This window comes from Tiliqua scincoides, chromosome 3 (assembly GCF_035046505.1).
Source record: "Tiliqua scincoides isolate rTilSci1 chromosome 3, rTilSci1.hap2, whole genome shotgun sequence".
Taxonomy (NCBI): domain Eukaryota; kingdom Metazoa; phylum Chordata; class Lepidosauria; order Squamata; family Scincidae; genus Tiliqua; species Tiliqua scincoides.
Window position 1 is genome coordinate 130,587,156 of NC_089823.1, and position 15,220 is coordinate 130,602,375.

The 15,220-nt window shown below is 45.0% G+C and overlaps 1 protein-coding gene across 6 annotated transcripts in view; it reads right to left on the minus strand.

Annotated features, from left to right (window-relative positions):
• The window catches only part of VSTM4 (V-set and transmembrane domain containing 4), a 51,668-nt gene extending 36,666 nt beyond the window's left edge, over positions 1-15,002 (minus strand). For 3 of the 6 annotated variants that reach the window (XM_066620139.1, XM_066620135.1, XM_066620136.1), the window contains exons 1-4: positions 14,896-15,002; positions 6,005-6,403; positions 3,528-3,560; positions 2,387-2,455 (exon numbers count right to left, since the gene is read on the minus strand). In XM_066620139.1, the coding sequence (XP_066476236.1) occupies positions 2,387-2,455; positions 3,528-3,560; positions 6,005-6,403; positions 14,896-14,944 (550 nt within the window). In that variant the 5' untranslated portion in view covers positions 14,945-15,002. The remainder of the gene's footprint in view (positions 1-2,386; positions 2,456-3,527; positions 3,561-6,004; positions 6,404-14,895) is intronic. The other 3 variants (XM_066620137.1, XM_066620138.1, XM_066620140.1) reach the window with 2 other exon arrangements.
• Between the last annotated feature and the right edge of the window lie 218 nt (positions 15,003-15,220).

The following is a 15,220-nucleotide window of genomic DNA, read 5'->3' on the forward strand; positions in this document are numbered from 1 at the left end:
CCTATGTATTTTGCATCTTTTCCATATTTTTTTCCAGAGTTTTGTCCTGTTAATATATACACCTATTGAATATTCATTTAATTGGATGTCCTTTAGTTACAGATGTCTTGGACAATCTACACTGTTATCTATTTGCCTCTCTGTGTTTGTATCATTTACCTCTCAAATGGGAGAGTTTGGAACTTGGAGGAAAATGACAGAGTGAGTCTGGATCCAAATGCATGTTTACATTTTCATCAGCCTGCTTCTGCATATTGATTTCCTTTACTGGCACTGGGACATATTTAAATACGTTTACTGACAAAAATGGTCCATTACAGATTAAATCTTATTTTTAAAAACCAGTTGTAACCAGTGACAGTTAAGAGGCCTTAACTGTCACTGGTTACAACTGGTTTCTAAAAATTAAATTTTAGATAAAAAGCTATTGTTTGATCTCAGATTTAAATGTTAAGTTTCACGATTTCTGAAAAAAAAATGGTATTAAGACTTTCAGATGACAAATCATAAGAAATCTGGATCTGGATACGGAGTAAAATTCCCACATTCTTGATTTGTGAAAACTTGGAAGAAATGTTATTTAAAAAAAATAGTTATAGCGGTGTTTAATGGCAAAAATGAAAACCTAGTACAAGTAGTGGCAAAACAACTAAGGGCGCAATCCTAACCAATTTTCCAGCACTGACCTGGCTGCGATGCAGCCTCAAGGTAAGGCAACAAACAGGCCCTTACCTTGTGGAGGCCTCCTTGACTTCCCCACCACTGCAGGAAGCAGTGCATGCCACATTGGCACAGCTATGTCAGTGCTGGAAAGTTGGGTAGGATTGCACCCCATAGGAGTTGTCAGGAACAGCTTTAAGCCAATTGCTCCAACTGGGCCCTGCAACTAAGGGCCCCCTACACTACAGTAAAAAAATAATAATAAAATTAATATTTTTCTAAATCATTTCACAGTCACTAAAAGAAGTGGTTTCATAACTATTTACTTTTCAAAAGTAATCTACACATTTTGTTTGTTTACTTGTAGGTTTACATGTATGCTATTTTATATTAAAATGTGCTTAGATCCATTTAGTCCATTAACTCATAAGAACATAAGAACAGCCCCACTGGATCAGGCCATAGGCCCATCTAGTCCAGCTTCCTGTATCTCACAGCGGCCCACCAAATGTCCCAGGGAGCACACCAGATAACAAGAGACCTGCACCCTAGTGCCCTCCCTTGCATCTGGCATTCTGACATAACCCATTTCTAAAATCAGGAGGCTGCACATACACATCATGGCTTGTAACCCATAATGGATTTTTCCTCCAGAAACTTGTCCAATCCCCTTTTAAAGGCATCCAGGCCAGATGCCATCACCACATCCTGCGGCAAGGAGTTCCACAGACCGACCACATGCTGAGTAAAGAAATGTTTTCTTTTGTCTGTCCTAACCCTCCCAACACTCAATCTTAGTGGATGTCCCCTGGTTCTGGTGTTATGTGAGAGTGTAAAGAGCATCTCACTATCCACTTCCCATGCAAAATTTTGTATGTCTCAATCACATGCAATTTAAGTGAACATTTTGATTTTTTCACTCCGTTCTATTATAGAGATAAAAAACTTATAATAAATTTTATTTATATCTCTATACAGATCTTGGCTGTGAACCTGGGGCCCCGCAAAAAAAAAAAAGATGTATCCAATTGGGCCCCACAGGTCCTAAGGCCAGCGCAGGGTATTGTATAGGAAAGAAAGCCTATTTTTCTCCCCATCTTTTTCACTCAGAAAAGACAACTGGACAATGAGGGGCCTGCCACTGGATACTGTCACTAAGTGGCATGCAAGGGGAAGTAGCAGGTAGGAGAGGCCCATCAAAACACCCCTGCTTACCAGGAGCCCAACTTCCTGATCTTCCCCTTGAGGCTGCAAGTGGTGTGGGTTGCACTGCCCCGCCCCCCCCCGCACTAACTCCTTAACAGATGAAGCATATTCCTTGGGGGAGGTGGCTAAGATACTAAGATTGCTGTTATTTTTTGTAAGCTGTCTGGAGTCAGCCATCTGGACTTGGAAAGGCAGGATATAAATGCTTTTAATAAATAAGATACTGCATTATTCAATGGGAGAAGCAGAGGGCATATGGCAGATAGCCTCTGCACCCTCCCTCTACCCACAGAGCGTAGGCTATGCCCTAATCACATTTTGAACCCTGAGGCAAATTCTGTGGTTTCTTGGTTAAAGTAAAAGCAAGGATGAATACAGCTGTGACCCACCCCTTGAAGAGTTCACATACTCGGTGGGTGCAGCTTTCTAGGATTTTTAAATCAAAGCTGCACGAGAGAAATTTTCAGTAGATTCTAGTATCTTTGTAAAGATGATAAAAGGGGAAAAACATATACTTAACCTTCAAAAAACTTCCAGGCCTTGTGGTTTTTCTCTGCAGTGGAGTCATCTGAAACTTTGGATGAAGTCACTGTAACAGGCACACAAAAAGAATTATGATGGACTTTGGTTTTTAATATGAAAAACTGTGGCATCAAAAAAAGCGGTTCAGGAGTCCGCCCCTGCATGATTAAGGCCTGCCTTGGGTTTGAGTTATTTGATGTATGCCAACAACAAAGCTAAGCTGTGACTTTAGACTTTACAAGTGAAAATGATGTAAGCATGTAAGGTTGCAATGCTGTATACACTTACACAAAGTAAGTCCCATTAAACTCAATGTTGCTTACTGCTGAGTAGACAAACATAGGAATGCACTGTAAATATAGTAGAAGTAGCCTGAAAACATATTCACTGCCCTGAAAACCAGAACCTGAAAATGCAGTGAAAGTACGTGTACATCCACCTTACTTAAAACATGATTTCTATCTTCATCCAAACTTTCCTTAGCAGTGATAGACAATCTTTTAGACACACGTGTCAGGCATCATGTCCAAAGCAAGAAGCAGTGCCACTTAAGTGTGCGCTATACAGTTATCTTTGCCTTTAGTCAGTTTAACCTGGGAGCTGAGGCAACAGTAGCATATGGCTAGAGAATCAGACAAAAAAACAAGCCCACTTCCCTGTCACTGCCAGGCCCATGGGCCTTCCTCTCCCTGACCAGATGTGCTATAAGCCCCCACTCCTGTGACATCCATCCAACAAATGGGTCATTGATGTCTCACACCATTTCTGTCATGTATCTACAGATGAAGTTTTAGCTTTGCTTTCTTACTCTTGCAGTCTCTTCTTCTAAGTTGGCTGCAAAAAAGGCAGCGGTAAATCTCACTGAAAATGGTAGACCATTTTCATATTAAACATAAAGAATGCCTGATTTAGAAATTCTTCACAAATGTAATTAATGACTTGACTGCAGGAGAATCAATGCAGGCTGGGATCCCAAAGGACACAGCTGCTGGACTTAGTCCATGAAAGTTTATGCTACAATAAATATGTTAGTCTTTAAGGTGCCACAAGACTCTTTTTATTGGTTTTGCTGCAACAGATTTACATGGCTCCCCATCTGGAAGTTTAATAAGCCTAGTCCTTTAATCTCCGATACAGACCTCTCCTCTGTTCTTGCTGTAACAGCATGTTTCCTGTTGAAAGGAGACGGAAATTGTGATCCAGTCGCAAGAAGTGTGGGCAAACAGTCAAGCTGCACAAGATGTGGGAGACACATGAACAATTTCTTTCATTTTTTAAAAATTTAAATGGAACTGCAGAGGGTTGCAAATATGATCAGAGCATCAGCGATGAGACAGGTTTTTCCTCCAGCCATTCAAAGATCACCTTCCCTCAGCTGCTCTTCTATCTACAAGAGAAAAGGGAATACCTGTATTCTGTTCCCCCCCCCCCCCAAAAAAAAAAGAAAAATGGGGAAGAAAATAGTTGAAGACTTCCTCTTCCTTCTGCAATTACATCTGCAGCCCTCTAAATCTATATTCCAAGCTAGGAGCTTTGTTCTGAATGAGGAAACTGTTCATGCATCTTCTAGTTTGGCCCTAGCACCCTTAGATCTGATGCAGAATCCTTTGGAATCCATGAAAATGACAGAATACGATTAACAGATATGGTTCTAGAGCTCAGTCAGCTTAGGCAAGGACTAGAACATTCCAACTTCCTTTTGAGTAATCAGCATTCAGGAGATTAAGCTGGCCCAGTCTGAGCCCAAGGGCTGTCTGAGGCAGAGCAAAAATAACACCTGCTGCCACAGCCAACGCCACCACTATGAATCTCAATGAAGCACAATGCCCTCAATGAAACCCTCCTTGAATTAGGGGGGAGAGGGAGCCCCCTTCCCTTTAGGACAGCAGCAGCCCTTTTCCTCTTCAACAGTGCTGGAGGGAGAAGGGGGATTTGAGAGTGCCACCACTACCTCCTTGCTCTCATTGCCCACTTGGCTGCAATCATAGGGAGAGGTGAGGAAGAGCGATCCTGCCCCTTTCTTCCCCTTCTGCACTGTCTCCTTGCTTGTCCTCACACTGAGTTTCTTAAATCTAAACAGGAGGAGCCAAGTCTGAAGAGCTCTTCTTGTTCATTTTAAAGAATATCTGTGGAAGTATGGAGAAATGGAAGGTAGTGGAAGGACGCACAGAAGCGAAAGGAAGGAGTGAACTTGCCGTGCTGCAGCTGAGTGGGTAAAGAGAATGAGAAGGAGGTGATTCAGTGAATGGGAAGAAGATCCAAGTGTGAACTGGAGGGGCTCCATCAGCAGTATGCTGGAGGAGAGTGCTGTACAGATGGAGGGGCCTTCATAGCTTGACCCTTTACGGCTCTTTACATAAAGGGTAAACGTATAGCCGGACCCTTTACGGCTCGTGTCCGGGTTATTTGAGGGACCGCCTCCTTCCCTACAATCCGGCCCGTGCTCTTAGATCTTCTGGGGGGGCCCTTTTGACTGTGCCGCCACTAAGAGATGTGAGAGAGGTGGCGGCCAGGAAGAGGGCCTTCTCGGTGGTGGCCCCCGAACTGTGGAATACCCTCCCCTTAGAACTGAGAACTGCTCCCTCGTTGCTAACGTTTCAGCGTGGACTGATGACCTTTTTATTTCAAAAAGCTTTTAATTGTTGACAGGCTGGCTGGCGTTCTTGCTTTTTACATAAAAATCCACGGGGTTTGTTTTGTTTTAGCTTTTTAATCATTGTAAATTGTTTTTAACTGTTTTTCATGTTGTATTTTTAAATTGTTTGTTAGCCGCCTTGTGTGCCCGTTGGGCAAAAAGGCGGGGTACAAATTAATAAAATAATAACAACAACAACAACAACAATAATAGCTTGCCATCCACCTCAAAAGCTTGCTCAATATGATGTGATCATGTTGCAACACCTGCAGGACGGCCCTGGGTTTAAGGACTGTAGAAAGTCAATGGACACTTACAGCAGGTGGTAAGACAGCCCAAAACACAACTGCTTTCTAGGGTTCGACTTTCAAGTGGGTGTTCTTCTTTTATTTAGCAGGGGGAGAATAACTGGCCCACGTCACCCCAGAGGTGTCTTTCCTAGTGGCTGTCTGCTGGTGTTGCATCTTTTCAGATTGTGAGCCCTTTTGGGACAGGGAGCCATTAGTTATTTGATTTTTTCTGTAAACCGCTTTGTGAACTTTTTCTTGAAAAGCGGTATATAAATACTGTTGTTATTATTATTATTATTTATTATACATGCTGCATCATACACAAATTGTTGTTGAATAACTGGTTTACTCCGATTTAAAAAAGATATTGAGAGCCCAATCCTATGCATGTCTATTCAGAAGTACATCCCATTATAGTCAACAGGGCTTACTCCCAGGTAAATGCAGATAGGATTGCAGCCTGAGTAAAATACAGACATGTTAAAACCTGTCCTTATAGTCTGATGATGAAGATGATGATGATGATGATGCAATTAACATTACTAGATAGAGAAAAGCACCAAGTCTTGAGTGATCTTCCAATTCCATGTTTGGATTAATACTGAGATTTGGCAGGATTTATTCTATACACAGAGCTCAATGACAACTGTAAATGAAGAAACGAGTACAACAGGAGCTGATATTTTCTCACCTTGGATTTCAGTGGATGCACTTCCATTAGACCAGGCTGTCCACTTGTTCCTATGCTTGCCAATCTCTTGCACTTTGCAGATATAATGTCCCTGATCAGCTTGTTGAAGGTTCAAGATTAAAAAAGTGTACATTGTTCTATGTCTCTCCTCAAGGAGACGAAGTCTTTGTCTGTGGAAGAGACGTGTGTAGTTTCCATAATACTGAACTACCCCAAATTTAGTCATTTTAATCATCAGATACTCTTCGGTAGGTGGGAGGGCAAAGACCCACCGGACAGCTAGCAGGTTCTCCTTTCGCCTTTTTTGGGAAACATGACAGAAGAGGGTAGCATTGTCTCCAACCACGTACTGCACTCTGGGTCCTGGTGAGACTGTCACGTTCAGAGCTTCACAGATATCTGCAAAGGGAAGAACAGCCAAATGCATCTAAGCAGACTAACAAGACTGAAAAAGGAGCTTATTTCTTTCGTCAATAAATATGTAGCTGGTATTCTTATGGGGGGGCAGATTCAAACATCTTTCAGAGAGGTTGCAAGTTGATGCCAGAATATTTTGCAGTACTCATCCTACAACAAAGACCAAGGGCATTACTAGGGGTATGCAGAAGGTGTGGGCTGCCCTATAAGAAACCCATTGAGAGGGTGACACCACAGGAAAAGCGCACTGAGCTGCCTGGGTTCAGAGGTGTGATACCCTTGATCAGCCTTGGCCATCTTCAGTCACTCTGAGCAGCTTCTTGTTCACAAAGCAGCAGGAGCGACCCGGCCAAGTCAGGTGGCCTGGCCAAGTCACTCAGAATCTGGCCAACTCAGCCAAGTCGTTCAGAGCCCAGCTGCTGCAGACCTTGGAGCAGAGTGAATAGGTGAGGCAGGCAAGCTCTGCAGTGGCTCATAAGCCAGAAGTAATTGGCTGTAACTGCCAATTACTTCCATGTCTGCACACTCCTTGGTTGATACCATGAGTTACTGCACTAGGTCCAAGAAAAGGTAGTGATGGCGATGACAAAGATCATCAACTGTCCACAACAGACAGAAAGGTCAAAACCAGTTATCATTTTTCCCAGTGGATTATCATAATTTTTTGTATTGATTAGCACAAGAAGGATTATTTATTTATGCAATAAATGTTTAACCCACCTTTGTCCCAGTGAGGGTACTCAAGGCAGCTTACAACATTTAAAAACAGTAGCACAAATAATCAATAAAAACAATAAAACATTAAAAACAGTAAAGGCATATGAAAAACCCAGTGGATTGTATCAATAATTAGCCGCCAAGTAGGGAGTAGTTCTTAGTTCCAAGGGAAGGGAGTTCCATAATCAAAATGCCACCACTGAAAAGTTGTATCCATCCCTATTCATCGCCATCTTCACCACCTCCATCAATGGCGGCACAGTTAAAAGAGCTCCCTCTGATGACCTCAAAGGATGGGTTGGATTATATGGAAGGAGGCAGTCCCTCAAATACTCTGGTCCTAAGTTTGGGATTATTAAAAAAAGGATTGAGAATAAAATTGCCAATATGATGCCACTGTACAAATCAATGGTAAGGTCACATTTGGAGTATTGTATACAGTTCTGGCCAGGAGATAGTGGAACTGGAAAAGATGCAGAAGAGAGAGACCAAAATGATTAGTGAGCTTGGGCACCTTCTGAGGGAAGGGTACAGCATTTAGGGCTCTTCAGTCTGGAAAAAAGTCACCTGGGAACACACAAACACATGATTGGGACATCTTACACTATGCATGGATGTTCTTTTCCCTCTCACACAACACTACAACCAGGGGACATTCACTAAAACTGAATGTTGTGAAAGTTAGAACAGACAAAAGAAAATATTTCTTTACCCAGTGAGTAATTAATCTGTGAAACTCCTTGCCACAGGATGTGGTGATGGTGACTAGCTTAGGCGCCTTTAAAAGGGGATCAAACAATTTCTGCGAGGAAAATTTTATCATCGGATACAAGCCAAGATGGGTATACTTTCTGGTTCTAGAAGCAGGCTATGTCTGAATGCCAGATGAAAGGGAGTGGCAACAGGATACTGCATGGCTTTGTCTCCAAAAATTGATTAAAAAATAAAAATACCCATTCCTTTTCAGCCATCCCCCTTTTTCCTCCTGCCTCCTTGGGAGGGGGGGACTTTCCACATTGGCTGCTATTGCATGACAAAAGGCACAATCCTAGCTAGGTCTACTCAGAAGTAAGTCCTATTGTGTTCAGTGGGACTTACTCCCAGAAAATAAATAATTAAAGAATAACAGATAATTACATAAGGGGAAGCCAGCCCTTCTCCACCAAGTGAATTTTCTCTATAGCCTGCCTGCAAGAACACCCACACACACACACACACAAATCAGTGAGATTTTCAGCCCTCCCCAGTGCCCAGTTCAGTGTAAATTCTTATATTTCAAGCATAGCACTATCAGGACCCACCTGGCTCTACAGGTCTAAAAACAAATAAAATGGACCTTACCAGCTGAAGCCTGTTTTATTCTTTGGGGGCTGCTGCCTTCTGGAGCATTTGTTGAGCTACACTTTCATCAGATTGGGACCATGCAGCTAGCCCTGCATTCCCCTTTGCCTGACTCGACCAGGAGCCAAGGCACTTTGCTTACTCACTTGTGGTTTACTTTCTCTTTTCACAGGGGCTCAATACATTCATCTGCTTGGAGGGAGGGACTTCCTTTTTGGGCATTTTTGGGGGGCTGCTTTCATTGGATAGGAACCATTCTGGTGTCATTGGATTCCTCTCAGCCTGCCCTGTCCGATGAACTATGGCAAGTTTGCCTACTCATGAGTAAACGCACGATATGGCTCGGTTTCATTTTCCATAGAGTTCCATGCATTTTTTTGTTTCTGGTTTTTTGGCCATAACTTTTGATGGAAAGGAGCTATTTCAATCCAGTTTTTTGCATTGCATTCCGCTGAAGATTCTGCATCCAACGGCATATGGTATGATGGGGTTACTCCTAACCTTTGTGATGTTAATGATGTTGGGGCATTTGTGGTGTGTCACCCCCAAGGGTAGTACCCGGAGTGGACCACCCCCCTGCCCCCTGCGAGCTACGCTACTGGTGGCATTCAAACAGCCTCCACCAGGCACTGATTCAGTGCAGGCTCACACTGAGCCAGTGCCATCCAGGTTTTGCAGGCGCGCCTTACAGTACATTTGCAACACTGAGTGCCAGTGCTGGGCCGGCGCACGCCCAATAGGATTGGGTCTATATGGATAAGGATAAGGGATATATGTGATTTGGGTTTTATGTACCAACCTCAGAGTTTAACCCTCACACAAGATGTGGGCCAACTTATACTTCAAGTATCTGATGAAGCGGACTGTGATCCACAAAATCACAGTGCTACAGTTATAATGCTAAAATTGTGGCACCCTAAAGGATCCCTGCTGTTTGTGTCACAATTACATCCCACCCTTCCTCCACATAGTGCATAACAGCTCATATGTGGTTTTATCCATTCTTATCCACATAAATGCCATGGGATGGTGACTGACACAGGACCATGCAGAAAGCTTCACAAGTGAGCGAGAGTTTGAAATCGGGTCTCTCAAGTTCAAAACTTAAGCCACTGCACCATGCTAAAACTGGGGCAAAAGGAATGTGCAAAACTTATCCGTTTTACTGTCACCGAGTTTTCCACCGCATGGCCTCAGATATCCATGGAACTATGGCCATAAATTGAAAGCACATTGGAAAGTCATCTAACAACTCCACTGCTTTGGATGGCACATTCCATCATGATTCTTAAGCCTCCAACAAGAGCCAGCCACAGTTTTTCCCCATCCAACTGGCTTGTGCAAAAATGTGCACGTCAGCCACCCATGTTCTTTTTCCCCTGGGGGAAAGCAAACTGGATAGAATCAGGCATGAGGTATGGTTGTGATCACTGTCAGCCCCCAGAGAGCTACAATACCTAGACTGGAAATCTAAAGTGTCAGATGTGCTTGATGTCCCTGCTTTTGCAGCGGGGGGTATGCACTGCAGGACTGTGTGTATAAGCACTCAGGTGACAAAAACTGTAACTGGCAAGCAGCCAAGAGGGTTCAAAGAGGATCTAAGAGTTGCTACAAACAAGCACACCCTGATTTCTCCAGAGCAGCAACTTTCAGCCAGTGTGCCACAATGGTCTGCAGGTGTGCCGGGGGAGTTTGAGGGAGGGTCATACATTAGTTGGCCCACTTGGGGATGTAAGCCCCTGGCTGGCTGTGTGGTGTGACTTGTAAATTGTAAAAAAAACCGATGGTGTGCCTTGACAATTTTAATGCCTTTGCAGTGTGTTGTGAGATGAAAAAGGTTGAAAATCACTGCTCCAGAGAAATTAGCTATTCAAAAGGATTATTTGTTTCTATTTTTTTTCTAATGAGCTGGCTAAAACTTCTCATGTTGTGTTTTGTCTGCTCCAGTGCCAAAAGATACAAGGAATTCTTGCGCAGATCAGGAAAGTGATAGCCCCTGTTCTGGTTTAGAAGCTCCTGTTCCAGTCTGCAAGTCAGCATTTCATCAATACCCCAGATTCCAGGGCTTCCCACGGTCATCCTCCTGCCTTTGTACACGTTCATCCTACATCAGGAGTCATTATAAGCACACCATAGTTGTTTCCATCTATCATCTATTTGAAAGTTAATGATTCTCGTACAGATTTTTAAAAATGTATTTTCTGCTTGCTTCCAACGCTTAGATATCTGCATTTTGAGTGAAGAAATACCATCCTACAAGGACTAGGATTGTTCATCAGAATGATTTATGGAGTAGAAAGTTTGTGCATTGGTCCTAACTCAGGGGCAGGCAACCTTTCTGGACAAAGGGGACAGACATTTGGTGATGTCATCATCGTGTCATTGCCAAACTTCCAGGTTGCTGAGTTCCTAGAGGTGGCTCTGTGGAGCTTGGTTTGAGAGGCAAAGCACAGTGGCACAGGAACTCCACAAGCCTGGACAGGCAGCTCTGCCATTTGATCAAGAATCATAGGAACACAGTTCATAATTTGGTTAGGGTCCTTCCGCTGGCCATGCCTTGACCACTATGTATGCATACCCCCAGGCTCCCATAAATATTGGGAGCCTGTCCAGGTGACTGTGTGATCCAAATGTAAGGCAAAGACCACCTATGTCCTTTCATCATTCTCGGGTCTGCCAAAAGCTGCACAGAACCTAGCACCAAAGCTTGGCACCAAAGCACCTATAATTGCGCCTTAAACTCTTTCTCTGTCCTCTCCACTATCTCTCCCCTCTATCTCTCCCCCTCCTTTCCCCTTAAGATTTGGATCAAATTAGTAAGACTGTCTTTGGTGTACATTATTTTTGATGTCTGTGTACACTTAATGTTGAACCTTTTTGACTGGAGGAGCGCTCTCTCTCTCTCTCTCTCTCTGTGTGTGTGTGTGTGTGTGTGTGTGTGTGTGTGTGTGTGTGTGTGTGAGAGAGAGAGAGAGAGAGAGAGAGAGAGAGAGAGAGAGAGAGAGTGTTAAGGGTTCATCCCTGGTACTGAGAGAGAATTTACAGGCTGAATAGCAGAAGGCCTTGAAGGCTTGGCCTGACTCAGCCAGCACAGCATCCTGGGAAGAAAGGATGATGCAACATCGGGTGATGTAGACCAGGTGACTGCTACCTGTGTGTGTGTGTGTGTGTGTGTGTGTGTGTGTGTGTGTGTGTCACTCCATGCAGAGTCATAGTGACTTAGCAGTTTCTTACTCCACACTGATTGGCTGACACGCATATAAAGTCCAGCAGGGACAAGCTGGGGTGTGGGAGATGCAGAGTGGAGTTAGTGCCGAAGGCTACGTCAGTGAGAACTGTGATTCGTGTGATATCTGGACTGTTGTTGTACATATTGTATATAGTAAAGAGGCGTTTGGTGGAGACCTTCTGCCTTGTGTTGTCTTGTTCCCGGGAGTGCCGGTGCTCTGGCCTTGGGAGATAGGCAAGCCAAGCAGCCGGGCAGCAGCTGGCGCTGTACACCGTTCATCCAGCTCACAACAGAGAGAGAGAGAGAGAGAGAGAGAGAGAGAGAGAGAGAGAGAGAGAGAGATGTCTCTCTCTTTGTCATCAAGTACATCAAGTACATGATCTTCCATATAACCTTTTAATATGTGATTGGGTAGGAACTGCACCTTAGTGCATAAGCCACAGGCTTTGCATTTAGGGGGTCCTGGGTTCAGCAGTAGTTGAGAGGAAGCAAAGTTCCAGGATTTCACCTCTAGCAGGACTGGTGATGTCATCAGTAGGAGCACTCAGTAGGAGCACTTTGAAATCTCTGTCAAAGGACCTTTCCAGAGAAGACACATGAGCAGAAAGCAAATGGATAAATTTGCTTAGGCACCTGTGTTAATGTCTAACACTAAGCCATCTTCTTTCTCAAGAACTACCTGAAAAACAGTAGGTGGCTAGAGTTACATAAAGACTACAATCCTGTGCATATTTATCTGAAAATAAGACTTACTGAACACAGTGAGACTTACTTCTGGGTAAACATGCATAGTCTAATATACACTTTATATTTTATCTGAGGTTTTTTAAAATTCCATTGTTCAGTTTTTACACATTCATTTGCAATTCATTTTAAGAGTTTGGGATAAAATGAACTGATCTTTAAATGGAGTGTAATAATTTTCGAAGTAAGAATAAATGGCAGGAAAAGTAAATACTCTAATGAATAACTTTTAAGATGATTTTGTTGTTACTGTATAGCCTTACAGCCCAATCCTATCCACACTTTCCTGGGAGTAAGCCCCATTGATTCTAATGGGACTTAATTCTGAGTAGACATGCATAGGATTGGGCTGTTAGTGAGGCTATGAGAGTATCATGACAAGCTCTTGCACTTCAAACTTTACCAATACTACACTTTTGCCTGGGGTAAGGTTCAATCCCTCACATCTCCAGGTCAGGCTGGGAAAGAGCCCTGTTTGAAACTCTGGTGAACTTCAGCCAGTTAGTGTAGATGAGCCTAACAATGGTCTGAGTGGCTGTAAGGTCTGTTGCCAAGGGAGATGAGTGGGGAATTATTTAATAAAGCTTTCTCCTGAAAGAATAAAGAATGGCCAATCCTGCCCCCTCCTAGGAGAAAGTAGGAAAGGCAAATGTAAAAGAGCTCCAGTTGGTAGAGGACTCTAACTGGTTGCAATTACAGTAATGCTATTCAGAGAGAGGGAACACTAAAAGAACAGATTTGGAGAGGGCTTTGTGATTTCACAGGGGTATTATCTCTCTAGAACAGTGGTTCCCAAACTGTGAGTTCCTGACCTAGATTTTTGGTGGGTTGCCAAAAGGTGATGGAAAGATCAGAATCAATTGCCTCAAGCCCTTAGGCTATTCAAAATTCAGATACCATAGCGGCTAATTACCTCGCAAAGGGAGATAAAATGCTTGAGGTTATAGGAAAATGCTTTTTCAGGTTATTATTACTTTAAATACATACAAATAAATTTCCAGTTCTCCTTTTTTTTAGTCTGGTAAACCTAGGTGGGTTAAGACAGAGTGTTGTTTAAAAAAGTGGGTCCTGGCGCTCAAATGTTTGGGAACCACTGCTCTAGAGTCTAGACAGCCATAAGCACTACTACAGCAGCAGCATTTCACAGGGAGGAAGGGGAAATGATGGGATTTGTACATCTCCCAAGACCTGTCTAGTTTGACCCTTTCACACAGTACAGAGCTGGCCTTACAAAAAGAACTACATCAGGCGTGAAACCAGACAATAGAAGGACTCAGAACAAATCAGTTTGAAAAGGGCACTGTGAGCTGCTTCGAGTCTATACTCCCAGAGGAACAGCAGCAGCAAGTCCAATGGAGAAGAGCCTGGCCTTATCTTGTACCTCTGGGCACTGTGATAAACTCTCCCACAGCTGTCACCATTTCACTCCCACTGTGGCAGGAAGTCTGCAGGAACACTTGGCCGCCTGCTGCACTTCCCAGGGGGCAGGATGTCCATCTCATTAAGCGTTAGACTCAATCAGTCAGTGTGGTGTAGCCCGAGGTGGGTTCATGTCAAGCGCTCTGAGCTCATGTGTGCTGTGTGGACATGTGTGCTGAGGTGCCATGGCTATCACAGGCTGCCATGCTCTTGTGACTTGCTCTTCACACATTCTGCTCTGATTGAACGTGAAACCTGGAGAAAACCCAGGAGGAAGACTTTTTTCTTCATTCCAAAGTTTTAAATTCAGGGCTGGGGGGCATCCCTCACCCCCCTTCTGCTGCGGTAAAACTTTTCTTCAAGCAAGCGACTACCCCAGCAGGGACACCTCCCACCTTGCTCAGCTATAAGACCACTTGCCTCAGTGGTGGGCCTGGAGGGGGGCAAGGGGGCAAAAGCCCCAGGTGCGAGGCCAGGCTGGTTTGCCTGCCCCCCTGCCCAGCTCACCACCCGTGAAGGGCCACACCAGCTTCCCACATAGAGGACCCTGCGGGTGGTGGAGTGAGAAGCGCATGAAGCATCAGCGAGGGGTGGACGCAACAAATGGGCGTGGAGGAGCAAGTCTGGTGCTACAATCCTGTCCACACTTTCCTGGGAGTAAGCCCCATTGACTATACTGGTACTTACTTCTGAGTAGTCATGCCTGGAATTGGGCTCTGGGCTGCAATCCTGTCCACTTTCCTGGGAGTAAGCCCCACTGACTATCATGGGGCTTACTTCTGAGTAGACATGCCTAGGCTTGTGTCCCGGGCGCTCTCTTCCTCCGCCTTGGCTCAGCTCCCAGGCAGACGCCGCCTGGGTGTCCAGGGCTCCCCTAAGGCTGTGCCCGTCCCTTCCATCCCTTTGCACGGCGACTGGAGCACCGGATGCGGATCCAGCTGCAGAGCGCTGCAAGGGGACGGGAGAGGGTCGAACGCCCCCCCCCCCCGGTCGGCTGGTCGGTACCGCGCCCGCCCCCTCTTACCTGGAGAAGGCACTCCGGCCAGCAGCACCGTCAGGACCAGGAGACGCATCGCCCGCGGCGCAGGGAAGGGAAGGCTGCTCTTCCTCCTCCTCCTCCTCGCTGCTGCCGCCGTCTCGGCTCCCCTGCCCGCCCCACCCCCTATCCCCTCCCCCCTTCCCGCCCCCGATCCTTCCCCCTTCTCTTCCTCCGCCCGAGTCTCGGCGCTTCTGCTCCAATCGTGAACACGCGCACACAAAACTTTCCAGCTCTGAAGCTGGCCTCGCCAAGAAGGCCCCGGAGAAGCCCGGAAAGGCTGGCCTGGCCCTCATCCCCGCCCCCCCCCGTG